Source organism: Dreissena polymorpha, chromosome 1 (assembly GCF_020536995.1).
Source record: "Dreissena polymorpha isolate Duluth1 chromosome 1, UMN_Dpol_1.0, whole genome shotgun sequence".
Taxonomy (NCBI): Eukaryota; Metazoa; Mollusca; class Bivalvia; order Myida; family Dreissenidae; genus Dreissena; species Dreissena polymorpha.
In genome coordinates this window covers 8802655-8823785 of record NC_068355.1, presented here as the reverse complement: position 1 = coordinate 8823785, position 21131 = coordinate 8802655, and the positions used below count along the sequence as shown (strand labels likewise).

At 36.3% G+C, this 21131-nt stretch overlaps 1 protein-coding gene and 1 long non-coding RNA gene across 5 annotated transcripts in view; both read right to left on the bottom strand.

The window, feature by feature from the left end:
- LOC127870341 (autism susceptibility gene 2 protein homolog) overlaps window positions 1–21131 on the bottom strand; it is a 254849-nt gene that overhangs the window by 19987 nt on the left and 213731 nt on the right. For all 4 annotated transcript variants that reach the window (XM_052412969.1, XM_052412987.1, XM_052412977.1 and 1 more), the window contains 5 exons: window positions 13813–13873; window positions 10188–10977; window positions 6586–6863; window positions 5480–5694; window positions 334–372 (listed from right to left, as the gene is read on the bottom strand). In XM_052412969.1, coding sequence (XP_052268929.1) covers window positions 334–372; window positions 5480–5694; window positions 6586–6863; window positions 10188–10977; window positions 13813–13873 — 1383 coding nt within the window. The remainder of the gene's footprint in view (window positions 1–333; window positions 373–5479; window positions 5695–6585; window positions 6864–10187; window positions 10978–13812; window positions 13874–21131) is intronic.
- LOC127870393 (uncharacterized) lies at window positions 8817–9367 on the bottom strand. The gene is made up of 2 exons (XR_008044796.1): window positions 9131–9367; window positions 8817–8979 (listed from the first exon to the last, which is right to left on the bottom strand). It is a non-coding gene; the product is annotated as an uncharacterized LOC127870393 (long non-coding RNA).

Here is a 21131-nt window from a genome sequence, read left to right as displayed (position 1 = left end):
TGATAAAGCAGAGGTGAATGTGAAAATAATAGGGTGAGTATGGTATAATGAAAGTACTGAGGGTGTATATCCCATACACCATCAGCTACTAACTTTGTAACAATTATATCTCAACTGAGTATTGGATTATCAAGGTGTATGGAAATTACTCAGGGTGTATGGGGGGGTATGGACAATACACAATGGTGACTGCTCTGGATTAGGTCATTTTTTACGGAGGTGAGATAATTGTAAATTACAGAGTCAAGCCTGACTAGTGTATATACATGGAAAAACTTCAAAAGGAAAGGTTTAAATAATGTGAACGCTTATATTTATATTAACAGAACTTACCCCTTGTCGCAAGAAGGGATTGGTTGGCAACTTGTCAAACTGAAAATATACAATAACATTGTCTAGAAAAATGTACAAAGACATTTTGTCTAGAAAATATACAAGAACATTGTTTAGTTAATATACAACAACATTGTCTAGAAAATATACTAGAAAATTGTCTGGGAAATACCAGAAATTTCAGTAATAAGTTGTTCTTTTACAAGGAGTGGTAATAAACCTGCTGTATTTACTTCTATAATCCACCCTAAAGTTAGTAGCTTGCAAGATGGTCTAAAATAATATCTCAACTTACAAGCAACCAAAGAAATAAATAAAGTAGGTAACTTTACCGCAGACTAGAGACATCTTTTAACATAACCATGTATTTAATTACATGATTATGAAACATAGATTTATAGCATTTTTAAGTACACCAAGATACAAAAGATAGCCTTACAGGTTAATGCCAAATTCACTAGCATTTAATGGGCACTTGGATTTCTGAGATAAGCTTTAACATGCACAGCACATCACTTGGCATCCATCACTACCCCCACCCTCCCATCTCCCTCAGACCATGGCACATCCATCATCCCCACTTTATTATAAACAAACTGACATTCTGGCAGACATTCTATATACACAGCCTCTTAAATATAAACAAGCTTGTAAAAATAACATGATCTCTACTGTGATGATATTTTACTCTTGATTGGATTGGTTTCTGACTTAGAGACTTCATTCCAGCTCAGACTTCATTTGAGCTCAGACTACATTTGAGCTCAGACTTCATTCTAGCTCAGACTTCATTTTAACTCAAACTTCATTTTATATAAGACTTCATTTTGAGCTTAGACTTCATGTTAAGCTTATACTTCATTTTAGCTTATACTCTATTATTACGTAGACTTCAACTTAAGCGACACACAAGTTTAGGCTGAAAGTGTCGTCCCTAATTAAATTGTGCAGAATGCATGAGCTAACCTGGGATGACACTTTGCCCACATGCATGAGCTAACCTGGGATGACACTTTGCCCACATGCACGAGCTAACCTGGGATGACACTTTGCCCACATGCATGACAACCCTTTTTTACTGAGCGTGGCTCATATATTTAAACAAGATATGTGTTTGTCAGAGACACTATGTCCCCGTTTGCGCCGCTATGAAGCTATATATTTGACCTTTGACCTTGAAGGATGACCTTGACCTTTCACCACTCAAAATGTGCAGCTCCATGAGATACACATGCATGACAAATATTATTGCAAATGTTAAAGTTGGGGCAAACAAAAAAACAAACAAACACACAAACCAACAGACAGGGCAAAAACAATATGTCCCCCACTATAGTGGTGGGGTACATAAAAAAAAGACCTTTAGAGATAATTTCACTGCATGAGCTGTCAAACCTTTTGACATATAAGTATTTCTTTACAAACATGTCACCGACCATAACTTGCTTATAAAAAGTATTCCTATGGAATTAAATTTGACATTTTTATGCAAACATTGCTTCACATCCAATCCTCTTCAGTGCACAGGAAAGATACAATAACAAGTAACAATTACAGAAACCTTACACACAGACTTCCGTATTCAATTTTAGTCAGTGTCACAATTTCAAACCATGGTAGCGATACCAAATAGCAATTTTAGCTTCATTCCTGTTAAAGCAAGCCTTTTTTAAAACACCTGTCCTTGTTTAAACACAAACAATATCATAATAACAAGTGTTTTTGTAATTTTTAGACATCACATGACTTTGATTTCCCATTACAAGCAAATTTTCTGCCAGGTGGAAGACACTGAGAAAACTAGAGCTTTGTCACAGACGTGACGTATACCCCCACATGCCGCATTGACACAGACTTTTTTGCATGCTGTCTTCACAAAACAAGAGAATCTAAATGGCGATTTTTAAGAATTATTATGCCATTATTATTTATGGCCATTTGACCTTTGAACTCTTGAATTCTTTCGCATGACACGCTGTTCAATGACTGTGAACGAAATGAATGTACAGAGTCATTTTAAAATCTCACCATTAATGACATTATATATATAAGTTATGGCTCATTTATGGTCATTTTTCACTTTTGAACTCAAGGTGTGACCTTGACCTTGAAGATATCGACATAATTCTTTCGCATGACACATTGTCCAATGATTGTGAACAAATGTACCACGTAATTTTAAAATCTCACAATGAATGACATAGTTATGGCCCGGACAAGATCATTTACGGCCATTTTTGACCTTTGAACTCACAGTGTGACCTTGACCTTGGAGATATCGACGTAATTCTTTCGTGCGACACACCATCCAATGATGGTGAACAAATGTGCAAAATGATTTTAAAATTACACAATGAATGACATAGTTATGGCCCGGACAAGCTCATTTATGGCCATTTTTGACCTTTGAACTCAAAGTGTGACCTTGACCTTGGAGATATCGACGTAATTCTTTCACGCGACAAACCGGCCAATGATGGTGAACAAATGTGCCAAATGATTGTAATATCTGACAATGAACAACATAGTTATGGCCCGGGCAAGCTCATTTATGGCCATTTTTTACCTTTGAACTTAAAGTGTGACCTTGACCTTGAATATATCAACGTAATTCTTTCGCATGACACACCGTCCAATGATGGTTAACAAATGTGCCAAATGATTTTAATATCTCACAATGAATGACATAATTATTGCCCAGAAAAGCTCATTTACGGCCATTTTTTATCTTTAAACTCACAGTGTGACCTTGACCTTGAAGATATCGACGTAATTCTTTTAAGCGACACACCGTCTAATGATGGTGAACAAATTTGCCAAATGATTTTAAAATCTCACAATAAATGATAAAGTAATGGCCCGGACAAGCATTTGACCTTTGAACTCCAAGTGTGACCTTGGCCTTAGAGATATTGACATACTTTTTTCACACGACACACTGTCCCATGATGGTGAACAAATGTACCAAGTTATTTTAAAATCTAACGCTAAATGACATAGTTATGGTCCGGACAAACCTTTGGTTTAAAACACACTTAGTGACCCCGTGACCTAGTTTTTTACCCAAGACCCATATTCAAACTTGACCTATACATCATATAGATACAACTTGTGACCAAGTTTGGTGAAGATCGGATAAAATTTCGGGACAGACCGACAGACAGACCGACCGACGGACAAAGTGACTCCTATATAGCCCCCATTTCCAATGGTAATGGAGGCTATAACAATTTTATGTGATTTATCTAGGTACATGAAAGCTAGCCATAGACTAGATTCCATCATCATGCAGTAAACATTAACAAAATTATCATCCCATCACTACCACAATCTTCAATAAACAGTTGTACAAAGATAGTTAACACAAATTATTTATCTCTTGTTTTCTTTACAAAAAACAGAAACTTTTAATGGATTGTCTAGTTTTGTTGATAGCAAATGGTGGATTTTGTCAAAATATCATCTCAATAACTTATACTTTATGTGAACTAATATTATTTATTCCAGACCATTCTTTATTTACACCACACTATATAATATGGGAAGAGCTGAAACAATTGTTTGTGTTGGAAAGGCTGTAATGATTTATTCTGGACATTTGCATCATCATCAGAAACACCTGACGCATCCGTATGCAATACCATCATAACCAGACACAAAATAAACCAATCCAGACTGACAATTCCAAATTAGTCCGAGTTGAGACTTATTCTTACATTTTCAATGTAAACATATAGAGGATATTTGTTGAATTTGGTGGACTATCAATTTTAATTCACGAGTGATCGTAGAAAATGATATTTTCACGAGTGGCGCAGCCACGAGTGAAAATTTAAATTTTCTATGGTCACGAGATCACGAGTGAATAAACAGCGATATACCACCGAATCCAACAAATTTTCTTTTTATTTGTTGCTTTTTTTTTTACAGTTTATATACATTATTAAAGAGTTTAACTAAAGAATTTCGCTGGGATAATGACGTCATTTCGTAAAAAAATAACGTCATTTCACAGTAAACAGTGAAAATTATCGATAATTTTCACTGTTTGATACAGTGAAATTATCAGTTTTAATTCACTGATTTTTCTCTATAAACCATCGGAAAGCATAAAATAAATATATATAACGTGAGCCATTTAAATATTTAACATAAACATTTTACTGGCATTAGAGCATTTATATACCAACATATTGTTAGGTTTAACTTAAAAAAAGAAAGATTGAACAATCAATTGTATCCAGAAAACAGCTGATATGAATGCTAGTCTGTATCCAACCACTTTGTATCCTTTTATACTCTTTAATATTCAAATTCAATATTTACATTGACTTATTTATAGTCAAATCATTTAAATACCACAAAAAACAAGATGCGTTTGTGAAACACAATGTCCCCCTATATGACGTTTGACCATGTAGGATGACCTTGACCCTTCACCACTCAAAATGTGCAGCTCCATGAGATACACATGCATGCCAAATATCAAGTTGCTATCTTCAATATTGCAAAAGTATTCATAAAATAAGCTATTTGGGCCACATATATTTGACCTCTGACCTTGAAGAATGACCTTGACCTTTTACCACTCAAAATGTGCAGCTCCATGAGATACACATGCATGCCAAATATCAAGTTGCTATCTTCAATATTGCAAAAATACTCATAAAATGAGCGATTTTGGCCACATAATAAATTTGACCTCTGACCTTGAAGGATGACCTTGACCTTGACCTTTCACCACTCAAAATGTGCAGCTCCATGAGATACACATGCATGCCAAATATCAAGTTGCTATCTTGAATATTGAAATACTGCAAAAGTGTACATTAAATTAGCGATTTTGACCCATATATTTGACCTTTGATCTTGAAGGATGACCTTGACCTTGAGCTTTCACCACTCAAAATGTGCAGCTCCATGAGATACATATGCATGCCAAATATCAAGTTGCTATCTTCAATAATCTTCAATATTGCAAAAGTTATTGCAAATGTTAAAGTTGGCGCAAACAGACAGACAGACAGACCAACCAACCAACAGACAGGGCAAAAACAATATGTCCCCCACTACTACAGCTGATTAAGTCGAAAATCTGTATAGTTATAATGTGCCAGAACAGTTTGTTGGTTGTCCTGATTCTTACCGGGTTGCCTAACGCTGTGGGTATGAGGGCTGGAGTGGAGATCGGAGATGGGGGCATTCCACCCTGGTAAGTGTGCTGGTGTTGATGCATGTGCTGGTGCTGGTGCATATGTTGGTGGATGTCTGCCCTTAGCAATGGCGGCATACTGCTTAGCAAAGAGCGTTCTTGTGAGATCAGGAAGCGCCGGTTCAGTTCATCCCGCAACAGATCTGGACCTAAGATTTCACAAATTGATATACAATTACATCAAACCATGCAGCATGGAAAAATGCTTTGTTATTAACAATCACCAATTATATTCAAAGTATAAAACAGCATATTATTTTGTTCACACTAAGAAGGACTGTATGATTGAAAACTAAAAGGATTTACTAATTATTAACAATTTAAAATCTATAAATAAATAATAATACAATAACAAGAGCACCAAAAAAAACGGTGCCAACGCTCAGCTGCTGGTGCAGTTTTGAATAAATGAAAGCTTGTCAGATTATTTTTTTTAGAGGTCAGTGACCTTGACCTTTGACCTAGTGACCCAAAAATGGGTGTGGCATGTAGAACTCATCAAGGTGCATCTACATATGAAGTTTCAAAGTTGTAGGTGGAAGCACTTTGATTTTAGAGCCGATGTTAAGGTTTTAGCACAGTGGATGGCGGACGCCAGACGGCGAGCTGGCTATGACAATACCTCGGGTTTTCTCCGAAAACAGCAGAGCTTAAAAATCATGCAAATTATGAAGCATGACTTATTTCTTATGAAAATTCATACAAACTGACATGCACTGGCAGGAAATGCCAGATAAAACTAAGTAAATTGCAAAACTTTATGAACCATGATGGAAATGGACTTTATCAGAACCAACAGCCATGGGTCTAATTATCATACACCAAAGAAGAACAACACGGCATTTACTAAGAATGACTCCAGTATCTGACTGGCCATACCCAAAACACCCTGAGGCACAAAGTGCCCGTTTGACAGGGGTGAAGAAATTATGTGGCATTTGCTTGCCATTGATTCATGAACAGGGACATTCCAAGCCCCCTAGGCATTAGTATAGAGGGGAGGCCTTTGGAGAGGGGCGATGCAGCTATGTTACACTTACTTGCAAGTGACTCTGGAAGCTGAGTGGCTGAGGACATGCCCAGCCCCCCAGGGAGGGGCACTGAGTGCAAGCCCTGAGGCAGGGGCGAGGCAAACATGGCGTGTTGGTGCAGGGGCGATGTCTGGTGGTGGAATGGGTGCTGGAGTCCCGACAGACTGGGTACCGGCGGTGCAGTAAACGGGCTTGTCTGACTGGACGTCCCGTGAAGGGGAAATAACCCGAGATTAGAGCTGGTTAACGAGTTGCATAGGCTGGAGTTTGGCGTTGCCTGGCCATGGCTATAAGGCAACACATGGGTACAATGACTAACATCAATTTAATACATAGCAAATAATAAGTTTGTTAAACTGGTTGTTAAGATGTTTTGTTGCATTTAACAGTATTTCACTTATATTACAGCTCTGAGGTACAGTCTAACTCAGTAAATCTATGCTGTTTATGTGCTGGAACAGAAGACTTAGAACACTGTTGATTCTTGACCATCAAAAAATGCAAGTATATCATTATAATGAAGACACTCATTTTTGCAAAAATAAAACATTTTCAATACAATTGTTTAGACTTTGTGAAGGGCATTCCTGCAATGGAAATGCCATCCAAGAAAACACTAGAAAAATGCCATTGTAAAACAAACCAGTCAAAACATTTAGCACACTGTGTGGATGGGCTAGATAGTAGCAAATTAGTAAACATGAAAACAAATATGCAACTAATAGCCCCATCCTTCCAGTCAATATTTCAAGAAGTTCATTGTCATTATGAAATATTCAAGTTCCCTTCAGTTTCGATACAGTTAAGATTATTTTAAGTATGTGGTTATTACACACACTACAAACACACTACTAAAGCAGGCACTTAAAAATGTAAAAAATTACCATTGTGTGGTTGAAAAAGATAATCAAACATTTGGCACATGTCTTATGCAGCTTATCTGCTTTTCTAAACACATGTAAGATAAGCATGTTAAACCCTTTCCCCCATTAGAAGCAAGTAAGAATGGCTTTTGCAACCAGCATAAAACCAGAACAGCCTGCGAGTAACTGGCAGTTTGTTCAGGTTTTATGCTGTTTGCTGCTAATCAGTAACTCAGGGTTGGAAATGATGCCTTTAAACCTTGAATCTACAAAAAAAGGTCTTTAAAGTGATATTATGCGCATTTTTCACTGTTAAATTGAACTGAAAAGAATTAACAGGTCAAAAGAGTTAGTTAAAATGTGGTAACTGACCAATTATATGCAGCTCATCTTGCTACCAGTTGTTTATAAAAAATATATATTATATTCGATATTTTACATGATTGTCCCAATCCTCTAAGCCGAGCCGAACTGTCTTTATTAGGATCGGAGTTAGTGTTTGTGTGTCGTATGAATAGATATCGTTGCAGGAAATTATAATGATCCGTAAAACAAAATTGTGTCTTTGTGTGGTATGAACGAATCTGCACTTAAACTAAATTTAGATTCACATCGTAAATGAATGATCAGTTGTCACACGAAAGTATGGTTGATATTCAAATGCATTATTTTTCTCTTTCCGAGTTATTGTTTTAGCATGTTGATGCTGCATTAACAAATATAAGTGTATATGAAGTGAAAACACAAAAAAAAACAATGGTTGCGATAGACACCTATAAACATAACATACAGTCCAACCTGTCCCAGCGACCACCTTTTAATAGAGACCACCTGTCCATAAAGACCACTATGATTTCCTCCTGAACGATTTCACTATATATTGTACCTGCGCATAAAGCCCACCTGAGAACAACGACCAAAGACCGCCATTTTACATTCCCAAAAGTCCATTTTGATACCTAACGAAGACCACTTCAATCATAGCAATCAACGATTACGCAACTTTCAATAACAAAAATGGCCACCATGATGCTGTGATAGTCACGTGATAAACATCTAACCAGTAGACTTGTCGGTCGCTATGGAGATATTGGCAAGTGAAAGTTTACTGCACTCGATAACAGTTGTTTGTTTACTTAACACACATTGCTAATTGGTAGCTGCCTGCTTCTTGTTTGCATCTATCAGTTTGTCGAAAGTGTAAGAAATTGCCTTTGTATTTTAGTGACTCGTGATTAATGTACTTATTGCTAAAAATATCAAACAACAAGGGACAAAATTGTCACAAAACCAGGTTTTCATTGTGAAAAAAAATCTGACCCCCTTTGTAAGAATGTTTAAAAAAAAAAAATCTATTTTTAGTCGTGGCGACCTTGACATTTGAGATATTGACGTGATTCTTTCGTGCGACACACCGTCCCATGATGGTGAACAAATGTGCCAAATGATTTTAAAATCTCACAATGAATGACATAGTTATGGCCAGGACAAGCTCATTTATGGCCATTTTTGACCTTTGAACTCAAAGTGTGACCTTGACCTTGGAGATTCTTTCGTGCGACACACCGTCCCATGATGGTGAACAAATGTGCCAAATGATTTTAAAATCTCACAATGAATGACATAGTTATGGCCAGGATAAGCTCATTTATGGCCATTTTTGACCTTTGAACTCAAAGTGTGACCTTGACCTTGGAGATATCGACGTAATTATTTCGCGCGACACACCGTCCAATGATGGTGAACAAATGTGCCAAATGATTTTAAAATCTGACAATGAACGACATAGTTATGGCCCGGACAAGCTTGTTCCGCCCGCCCGCCAGCCCGCCAGCCAGCCTGCCAGCCCGCCAGCCAGCCAGCCAGCCAGCCAGCCCGCCCGCATTCGCCAATCTAATAACCAGTTTTTTCCTTCGGAAAACCTGGTTAAAAATTTGGGGCTTTCATCAACTCATTAAAGTGATATTATGGGCATTTTTCACTGTTGAATTGAGCTGAAAAGAATTAACAGGTCAAAAGAGTAAGTTAAAATGTGGTTACTGACCATTTATCTGCAAGCCAAAATGATCTGTAAAACAAAATGGTGTACGGTTGATATTCAAATGCATTATTTTTCTCTTTCCGGGATATTGTTGTAGTATGTTGATGCTGCATTAACAAATATAAGTGTATTTGAAGTGAAAACACCAAAAATAAACAACGGTTGCGATAGACACCTATAAACTGTTAGATGCCCATAATATCACTTGAAGGAAATGTACGGTTTCTTACAATTACAATATGCCAATCACAAACATACATTTTGATATTCATTCCTTTCTTAAATTACTCTGTGATAAGACGTGCAAAGATTATCGATACGGAATTCGTCCGTTCAAGTACATATTCATGTATTTCAATAGTTATTTATACATGATATGATTAATGAAATAAATATTAAAAACATAAGGAAATTGAAATAATAAATATAAAATCAAAACTGTGTTTTCAATCCTTTATGACATTATACATGCATTAGTATTCAACCATTTAAGCAATAGAGCAATCCCTTAAGTGGTCTTTATTGACAGGTTAGACTGTATACTGTTAGCTGCGCATATTATCACTTTAATTAAACTTTCTAAGGGACCACACATGCGTCAAAATACGTATCTAAGTGGTAAAGTGTTAATTGTATGACTGCCATTTCTTCCAATGTTAACAATTTGCAAACATTCATTTATGATCCAAAAAAAGCTTCCCACATACCTGGTTGGACCAGCAGAAAAATGGGGTTTGGAAGCAGCACTGACGCTAAGAGGCGGCACTTGGTACACCTCTCTCTCCCGACTCCTATCACGACTCTGGGTGGAATGAGAAAGAGCAGGCGAGGGTCTGCGGGAATCACTTCGATAAAGATTGGCACTAGTTGTTGAACCAGTGGAGACTGTAACGGTAGTCTGCGCTAATGAGACAGCAAGTGGGTGGTGAACACTTTTGTTTGCTGGTGAAGACGATCTTGTAGTTTTTGTAAGGGGTGGTGGTGAAGGTCTTCTCTTGATCACAGACAGTGGGCTGTTCACAATATGATTATGGCGAATGTCTCGTTCTTTGCTGCTTTTGGTTACAGACAAGTTCTGGTGGTTGTTATGGTGATGAGTATGTTTTCTGTCAATAGCCTGTTGACCTAAATACTGGTTTAAAGTAGACTTTTCAGCTTGTTGCAGCTTATGTTCATGATGATGCTGCTGTTGAGGATGATGATGGAAGTGAGGACTAGGTGGAAGTTGCTGACGAGCTTCCTGGGTATTTGCTTTATGATGCTGATTCTGACTATGGTGGGGTGAGGACAGAGTCACTGGCATACGATTGGCAGCCTTAGAGATGGAAGATGTTGTTAAGGTGCAGTTTGGCAAGGCGACACAACTCCTTGGGGCTGTAACAATTGATGAGGTCACACTTACATCACAGACTGTAGTTGTAGTGATGTGAGTTGACGTTGTGATGGTTTCACTGTGGGTGGAGACTGGAGGATGTGACACGGGCAGTATGGGTTCAACTGAAAGAAAAAAAACACATAATAAAAGTTAATGCTAAGCCATAACAACAATATGTATTTATTTTTGCGCCTAAAGTTCAACGTAACTTACTTCAATAAGAAAATTATTTTTATCGTTTTAGTCAATACTTGTGGGATTCCTAGCTCTTACTGCAGTCAATAATTGTGCAATTCCAAGCTAGGTCGGCAAATAAGCTACCAACACACACAATTTAAGAAAAATATCCCCATCAACACAAGCAATTGAGTGGAAAAAGTTTATCAATTTTAAGAAACAGTGACCTTAATAAATTATTGTGTGTGGGGAAATTAAATCAGACACAAAAAGAGATATGGATGTATAGACATACAGACTAGGAACAAAATCAAGTAGGTCAAACATTTAAAGCCAGGGAAATTCCTTTCAGACATATTTATGCAATTGCAATCCATCAAAATAAGACTTTGGTCAGACAGACTTTAAGAAACACATAATAGGGGCTTAATAGCATGAAGAGAACTTGAAAGTGACCTAATACAATGGCCCTGGACACATGTGTAAAGTTTCCATTGAATTCAATTATGTTTCTATCTTTAATCAGATGCCAGTGTTGTTTTTTTCATTCAAAGTGAGTCCAATATTAAGGCCCATTCACTATGGAAAAAAAGTATTTTTCCCCCAAAGTGGACCCAAAGATTCCCAATAGCCGGTTTAAAAAATTTATTTTTTTAAATCTCAACTTTTTGTTCATCTCCCATCCATTTATAAAAGTTCAACCTAAGCAATTTTATATAACTGAAAACACGTTCATTTTCATTGTGAAGCATTTTTTTAGCATACAACAACACTAATTTCCCAAATTTAGTCAAAACACTGCAAAATTTCCCAAATCAAATGGAACAGGCCCCATTCCCAAATGTTGAAAAAAACTGGATTCAAATAATAAGAATAAAGCAAATGTCACCGACTATTGTCTCATTTATCCGTTACATTCAAGGAGCGTTTGTTCCCTTATAATGATGTTCCTAAATAATTAAACAATTAGGCACAATTATTTATATTACAGCATTAATACACATAATTATTACTGTATATACATGAACTGAATATCATGTTTGACTCTTATACTGACAAATGTGAAACTAAAGTAATTTCTCCGAAATTGCAAAAGGAAGTTGTATAAAAAATGAATAACGAGACAATTAAATCTGTAATACTGCCACTTGAATTTTATTACATCAATCAATTTCAAGAAGTGGAAACACTTACAACCATATACCACATATCTGTAAAGCCTATGTGCTTATCAGTTAGCCACGAGTGCACTTGAACATTCTTTCTACCAGATCCACTGTTCTAAATTAGGTGTAATATTTTTCATGATTGGATATAACCTTACTTTTCATGGCTATTTGGATACTCTTTATGCTCTTAGCAACCAACATTATTGTTGCTTAATTCCCTTGTTAATAATTTGATTGATGTTTCAATGTTGTGTTGCATCAAAAAGCAATCCATAAATGCTATAACATCTGTCTTTTTTGTACAGCTAAGATGTTGTTTAAAAATATAAAATAGAACATGAACATGAAAATCTCATTAAAATATGAGGCAAGCCACTAAGGATTAAAACTAAAGTTATTTGATGTTCTCAAGACAGTCATAAAGGAAGAAAAACTTATGAAAGAGTTAATATATATTTTTTTAACTTCCTGGACCCCTGTCAACATCAAGACTTAACGGATTTCAAAGCACTTGACCTCTTCAAGTACTGTTGACAACCGATATTGTTTCTAAATGGACCTTGTTTAAAATCCATTTCACACTTCACTTCTTCCTCTGAGTCACCCACAATCCATCTAAGTACACATTTGGAACACTTCAGACTGTATGGATTTCTCTTTGTACAGCTAGGAACCTCATTGAAAACAGCTACATCTTGATTGCCACATTTTCATTGGAGACACAAGTGGCCTCTTGCGGCCCTCAATTGCATCTTTCAGTACACTTAAATAACACTCTAGTCTGCTTAAAAAAATGGTGACTTTGCCATGGTAACTGCCTGGCATAAAACCTCAATAAGTGCTTACTAAATACATTGTTCAGAATCAATTCTCCTTCATGTGAGAAACATCCTTGATTAAACAATAACATGTGAGCTGTCAAATTAAAAAACTCAATTCTTAGTCTAAAGATAACCTTTTTGGATTCAGACTGTTCTTTAAATATTGAAAGAACTTTAAGGTCTTTTGTAAAAAAATGTGTAGTTTAAAAAACCCAACCTGTATTTCTGATCAGCAAAAGTCTGCTTCATTGTAGTTTATACAACCTAATGTAAGTTGTAAATGTACATTATATTAAATTTATAAACCCACACAAATCCACAAAACTGTAACACTTTTTTTATAACCTTTACCACTAATGAACTGTAACACCTTTTCTTTATTTCATTACATTTAGTTTAAATCTGTTATGCTTTACCAAGATATTTTCTACATATTAAACATGTATGTGGTTTTCACAATAAGTTTCCAACTGTACAAGTTTACAAAAAGCTTTTCTATAACATTTTTACTTCTCAAAATTAATGTCAGTTTGTAACAGAACTATTAGGATCTTGTAATACATGTCTTTCGCAAGTTCCCACAATATTACATTACAATTATCATCTGTAACTTAAAGATGTTTATTTCTTTTGGGACCATCAAACACACACCCCACATGTGACGGGAGTTCTATTAATTCCCACCTGTACCCGATAACAATGACTTTCTTCCTATACATGTAACACTCACCTGCACAATTAACACTGTTCAGGACAACAATGACTTTTTTCCTATGCATGTAACACTCACCTGCACAATTAACACTGTTCAAGACAACCGGTTTGAAGATATCAAGACTAGCATCAGATGCCTGAAACGAGATAAGAACACATCATAAATCTCAGAGTTCATTACATAGTTACATCAGTAGCTAAAAAATACTATTTGGTCTGGTAAGTCTGGAATTTAGATTACATATTTTTCTGACAATTTAGATTACATATTTTCCTTGTCAGAATACAGTTAGGAAGAGCAAAATAAAAGCTCAATTATTGTACTTCACACTTTAAAAAAAACAAAAAACACTTAACCTTAAGTAAACTTGAACTTATACACCCAAACATTAAGCTTTCCCTTAAAAAATGATTATTGAGTGTACATTTGAATGCTACGTTGTCTGGGGTTATATTTTATCATAATTATATCTAGACACAACAGAGTCACATCAACAAAGTATGCATTTTCAAATCACAGTTCAATGTTTGCGTCTGATTTCTGAATTAGATAGGACCAATTTTTTGTACTTCCTTGCGCACATCAAAAATGATCTCTTTGAGCCCGCCAGATGAGATTGCAGTTCTACTATGCCAAGAAATTATTGGCACACACAGATGGTCATAAAATAATTGATATTAAATGACAACAAGCCTAGGATGAAAAGGAAACCAATAGCTGGAACAATAAAAAATACATCTGCATTATTTATGAGAAGTTATATCTGTAGAATGGAAATGAGAATGGTTCAAATAACAAACAATTAAAGAATCCGGCATACAGTCTTGTTGCAACATAACAGGACAATGACAAACTCATATCAATCAACAGGCTCTCAAAGACCATGAAGCAGAAATTATGAGAACTATCATAATTCAGGCTCCTGATTCCTCTGGCCACGATTAAAACACCCATTCAGCAATAAAGCCAGTGTGATAAGCGTGTCAGGAAGAGGAAACATAACAGCATTTGTTATGTTGTTAGTATGAACAAGGGCTGTTTGTAAAACATGCATGCCCCCCATATGGGCTGTCAGTTGTAGTGGCAGCCATTGTGTGAATACGTTTTTTGTCACTGTGACCTTGACCTTTGACCTAGTGACCTGAAAATCAATAGGGGTCATCTGCCAGTCATGATCAATGTACCTATGACGTTTCATGATCCTAGGCCTAATTATTCTTGAGTTATCATTAGGAAACCATTTTACTGTTTCGAGCCACTGTGACCTTGACCTTTGACCTAGTGACCTGAAAATTAATAGGGGTCATCTGCGAGTCATGATCAATGTACCTATGAAGTTTCATGATCCTAGGCATAAGCATTCTTGAGTTAACATCCGGAAACCATTTTACTAATTCGAGTCACTGTGACCTTGACCTTTGACCTAGTGACCTGAAAATCAATAGGGGTCATCTGCCAGTCATGATCAATGTACCTATGAAGTTTCATAATCCTAGGCATAAGCATTCTTGAGTTATCATCCGGAAACCATTTTACTGTTTCGAGTCACTGTGACCTTGACCTTTGACCTAGTGACCTGAAAATCAATAGGGGTCATCTGCCAGTCATGATCAATGTTCCTATGAAGTTTCATGATCCTAGGCATAAGCATTCTTGAGTTATCATCCGGAAACCATTTTGCTATTTCGTGCACTGTGACCTTGACCTTTGACCTAGTGACCTGAAAATCAATAGGGGTCATCTGTCAGTCATGATCAATGTACCTATGAAGTTTCATGATCCTAGGCCTAAGCATTCTTGAGTTATCATCTGGAAACCATTTTACTATTTCGAGTCACTGTGACCTTGACCTTTGACCTAGTGACCTGAAAATCAATAGGGGTCATCTGCCAGTCATGATCAATGTACCTATGAAGTTTCATGATCCTAGGCCTATGTGTTCTTGAGTTATCATCCAGAAACCATCTGGTGGACGGACCGACGGATGGACCGACCGACCGACATGTGCAAAACAATATACCCCCTCTTCTTCGAAGGGGGGCATAAATATTTGTTATGTTGATAATATAAGATTTCAGTTTATTGATTGATCATAATTGTTTTCAACAAGCAAATTTGTTGAATTGATATCCCCCGCCATTATGCTTCTGGACACAAAAGTTTTCTTGACGGATGGACAATGCCAATGTGCACCATCCTCTCATCCATATATATAATCATAACAAGTTTCAATGAAATCCGTCAAAGCACTTCCAAGATATTGCTCCAGACATACACAAAAACATTTTTTCAAGATACCAAGGGCCATAACTCTGTTATTATCCGATGGTGTATAATGCCATTTGGCGTGCATCATCCTCTTATCCATATATACACTCATACCAATGAAATCCGCCAAAGCAATTCTAAGATATGGCTACGGACACAAAAGTGCCGGCCAGACGGACGAAAGGACGGATACGCCAAAACAATATCCCTACGCCTATGGCGCGGGATAATACAATAAACTTATTGGGTACTGCTGATAGGCAGTTTGATAAACTGTGATACAAAAAGTGCAAAGATAATATCATATAATTACATATATTATATATTTCCTACAGAAAAACTGGTATACTTTCATCAAGGATAGCAACTAACTTTTTGTGATATGTTACCCAGAAAGGAAATGATCTTCAAAACTTTGGTAGCCCAGCAAAAAAGAAAGAAACCCCTGAACCAAATTTATCTCATCATTATCTCAATTTATTAAAACAAAATCAAACAATATCATAAAATTGCTGTCCTAACTCTATGAATTAATGATGCACTTTGATGAGCCTGAACCTTCCAGTGCTTGTTAACAATAAACTGATAAACAGCAGGTAACCTGTTTCAAGCTTTTTAAACAGCTTGTTGCCCAGATAGACTGCCAAATTTCGAAATTGACTTTCCCAAACCTTATGTTTCTATTCATGATTATGCATATGCACATCCACAACAAATATGAGTGAACACCATTAAAAAACAAAAAACACAACTGTTTGCATTACTTAAAAACATTAAATGTCGCAAACATTTCAAGGTATCTCTGCAACAAATACATTCTAAGAGAAGAAAAAAATGATGATCAATAATTAAATAGCGTAATAAAGCCTGAAAGGGTCACAAGCACTCTGCCTGCTACCCATTAATCCACTTGAAGCCTTAACAATCCATTACAGGCCTAATGAAGGTAAAAAGGGTGGCAGAAATAACCTTAATTTGTCAATTACACTAGCAGGCTTTATAGCTCATCACAAACAATCAGTAGCCTAATTAGACAGACTGGTTGTACAGTGTTTCCCTAATTAGACAGACTGGTTGTACAGTGTGTTTCCCATTACCTGTGCTAATCATCCGCAAAAACTTCAGGAATCCAAGTGCAAAGCATAGCTCTGTGTGACTTCTGTTACAGCTAATGATATGGATGGTATTGTCAAATAAAAGTTGCCTATCACCCTGCACTAAGTTGCATCAGTAAAACTCTCACAGTTACATAAATAAGCATCTACCTTTCACAATATTGCATTCATCAACATTTCTTTCTTTTTTCTCTTGCTCTAAAAAAACAATATTTATTGTGTAAACCAAGGCTGTTTGAAGGTTTGTTTTTAAGTTCAGATTTTGTATACTTGTAAGATTTCTAAGCCCAGATTTCAATTTTGTTAACCATATGCAGCTGGGAAAGAGAGAAGTTCTAACATACATTATTGTATGGCATTCTCCTTAAGAATTTAGTACATAAATATATACTCTCAAAATGAATGCCTGTTACAGTTGTGCCCTAAAGTAAACACCTACTCATACTAATTTCAACAAAGGTCCTCAAAACTAAAAGGTAACATTCAAATTCCTCATTTTCCTCTACAGAACATTAGCATTAGTTCATTCAAACAATAATTGCCTCTGTCAGACATAATTACCCAGTATTGATTGACCAGATCATATCACATGCCACTACAGGGACCAATTAGCATGCCTTTATATGCAGTGAATAATAACATCTCCCCAATGGTCAAGTTAATGACCCTGTTGACCCTAGACCCAATGGTCAGATGAGGACAGCATCTGTCCTTCCTCCAGAGGCTACACAATGTAAGGCAATCAAATTAGGCTACACACTGTTCTATTGCAGTTCAAGTCTCTTTGATAACAGATTCAATGAGTTTTTCATCTTGATTGAACAGATACAGGATTTGTCATTATCACAAATATACTTCAAACTGAACAATACATGAAACGCTGAAAGTAACAAGGGCTGTTTGTAAAACATGCATGCCCCCCATATGGGCTGTCAGTTGTAGTGGCAGCCATTGTGTGAATATGTTTTTTGTCACCGTGACCTTGACTTTTGACCTAGTGACCTGAAAATCATTAGGGGTCTTCTGCGAGTCATGATCAATGTACCAATGAAGTTTCATGATCCTAGGCCTAAGCGTTCTTGAGTAATCATCCGTAAACCATTTTACTATTTCCGGTCACCGTGACCTTGACCTTTGACCTAGTGACCTCAAAATCAATAGGGGTCATCTGCGAGTCATGATCAATGTACCTATGAAGTTTCATGATCCTAGGCCTAAGCGTTCTTGAGTTATCATCGGGAAACCATTTTACTATTTCGGGTCACCGTGACCTCGACCTTTGACCTAGTGACCTGTAAATCAATAGGGGTCATCTGCGAGTCATGATCAATGAACCTATGAAGTTTCATGATCCTAGGCCTAAGCATTCTTGAGTAATCATCTGGAAACCATTTTACTATTTCAGGTCACCGTGACTTTGACCTTTGACCTAGTGACCTGAAAATCAATAGGGGTCATCTGCGAGTCATGATCAATGAAGTTTCATGATCCTAGGCCTAAGCGTTCTTGAGTTATCATCCGGAAACCATGTGGTGGACGGACATACAGACATACAGACGGACCGACATGAGCAAAACAATATACCCCCTCTTCTTCAAAGGGGGGCATAAGAAGTAAAATTATTATAATACTTTTGCAATAAACAAAAGCTGTGTTTGTGAAACACAATGCCCCCTACTGCGCTTTGAAGCCGCAGGCAGCTATTTGAGAAACAATATTATATTTTGAATGTTAAGGTCACAGTGACCTTGACCTTCGACCTAGTGACCTCACACCATGTTTGATTGTAGATCTCAATGAGATGCATGCGCATGTGAAGTTTAAAGAACATAGACACAAGAGTTTTCATTTTATGAGCAAGGTTAAAGTTTTGAGACAGACACACACATACAATGATAGACAGGCCAAAAACAATATACCCCCTGATCATTCGATCTGGGGGCATAAACACTCTTTTTGATGTAGCAATTATGAATAAAATACATTTGGTGAATAATTATTCTAAACATAATTTTGAAGAATAAGGTTTTAATGCAGGGGACAAAAATACCACTCGTCCGCTCGTATTGACGAGTGAAATCTTGGAAGGACGGGTGAATTTCCCTAAAGCGCTCGTCCTACAGGACAAGTGAAAAAACTGATGTTAAAATATGTATTTTCTGACCAGAAAGACTCGTTGTCATTAAATAAAATAATTTTCTTAAAGCATATCTATTCCGAAAGAAGAATGCACATGGACCGGAAAATGTAATTGTAAATTTCAAACAGCAGGTGCGCGTTGTTATGCGAGACTGTTTCCCGAGTAAATATTGGCTTTTTAGTGCAAACTTTGCGCGTCCATGTTGACAGGGAACCATCCGAATGCATTCACTGTTAGTATTGATCTTTAAAGAATTTTTTAACCGTGAAGTACGGTTTGAAACCAGTCTGAATTTCGTCTGAAAAAATGTCTGACATACGAGCGTTCTTTAAAGTTGGCGGGAGCGATGTTCAAACGTCCGAAACGGAAAGCAAGCGAGCAGTAGTAAAAAGGAAAACACAAAATTGTCTTCATTTAGTTATTTTATGTTCCTCATAAATAAAGTAGATTTAACTCATTTCACTGCTTAACATTTCTTTTGTGATCAGCTGGCATGAATAACTGAGTAAGCAGCATTTTAGCAGTGATATTGGAAACTTTATTAGTCATATCAGCAATCTTTATTTCACACATACTTTGAAGGACAAGTGCATGTGTTTGCAGGACGAGTGGAAATGTTAATGCACTTGTCCTGCAGGACGATTGCAGTTTAGAAATATTTTTGTCCCCTGTAATGTATGAACAATTGAACATTGCATGGCTTTTGAAAGAAAATATTATTGTATCTGAGCCTCAGGTTTATAATAACATCTAAAGCTTTCAAATGAAGGAATATGATGCTATTTAGTTATTTTCATTATTAAGATTTATTTAAATTTCTTATTCCTTTATTCTTCAAAGTTATCTGTAAATATTGTCTGTTGATTTCTTGCAAGTGGACAGCAGTCATCTGCAAAGAAATCTTTACCGTAATGGCCGCCACACACAAAAATGTATGGGTTCATAACTCCCTGTCATTCACCAAATCCCAGGAGCAAACAACCCACAAGGACTTACACTAACAAATTGAACTGTCTTTCCTCTAAAAGGAGGCAAGCTTCAATGGAAGCCAATCACCATCCATCCTGAAGCAGGATAATTACCCACAAGAGAATTTTCTGCCAACATTCCTCAGGCAGGTTTTAAAGCTGAGGTGATTATTGATAAATAAACATTGTAAAACAGCTTCCCAGGATTCCCACAAGGTGTCTGACATGGCCTAATTGAATTGTAAGGAAAGATATGTTTTGTCGCTCAATTTCATGCCAGCTCTGAATTCCCTGTTAAATCTTACTTGATGTGATTGTCTGCTGACTCAGGAACAACATAAACATGTCATGAGCTTTAACAGAAATAAAACAGATCAAGGTTGAAAATTGCTGTTCAAAAATATATATATAATATTCGTAGACATTTACAAGGCAGGATAAAATAAATTAACTAAATATGGGTACAATTAAATCCCTTGGTTATGCAAAAATAATGCTATTCATAGATAAATGTTGGCATGTACAAATTATTGAAAGAGTTGACAGAATATTCAGTAGAAGTGACCAATCTGAATGACAGAAAAGACAAGCTATATACTATGATGATCCTGTTTTGTTGCTTTTTATTTTTAATGCAGAGTGTTTTTTGTATATTGTATATTGCATAGTCGCTATTTTACACATTTAGTTTTTCATACAAAATATATTAAGGGCATATGAATATAACAATATGATTCTATAAACAAAATGTCATACATTATTTTTTATTTTGTTTTGAAAACTTGCCATTGTCAAATCTTTATGTACCTTTCACAATAACTTATATCTTCAAAACCAAGTTAACACTGTGATGATTATTATTTTCATAAATGTCACCATTGTCTAGTACTATTACCTTACAAT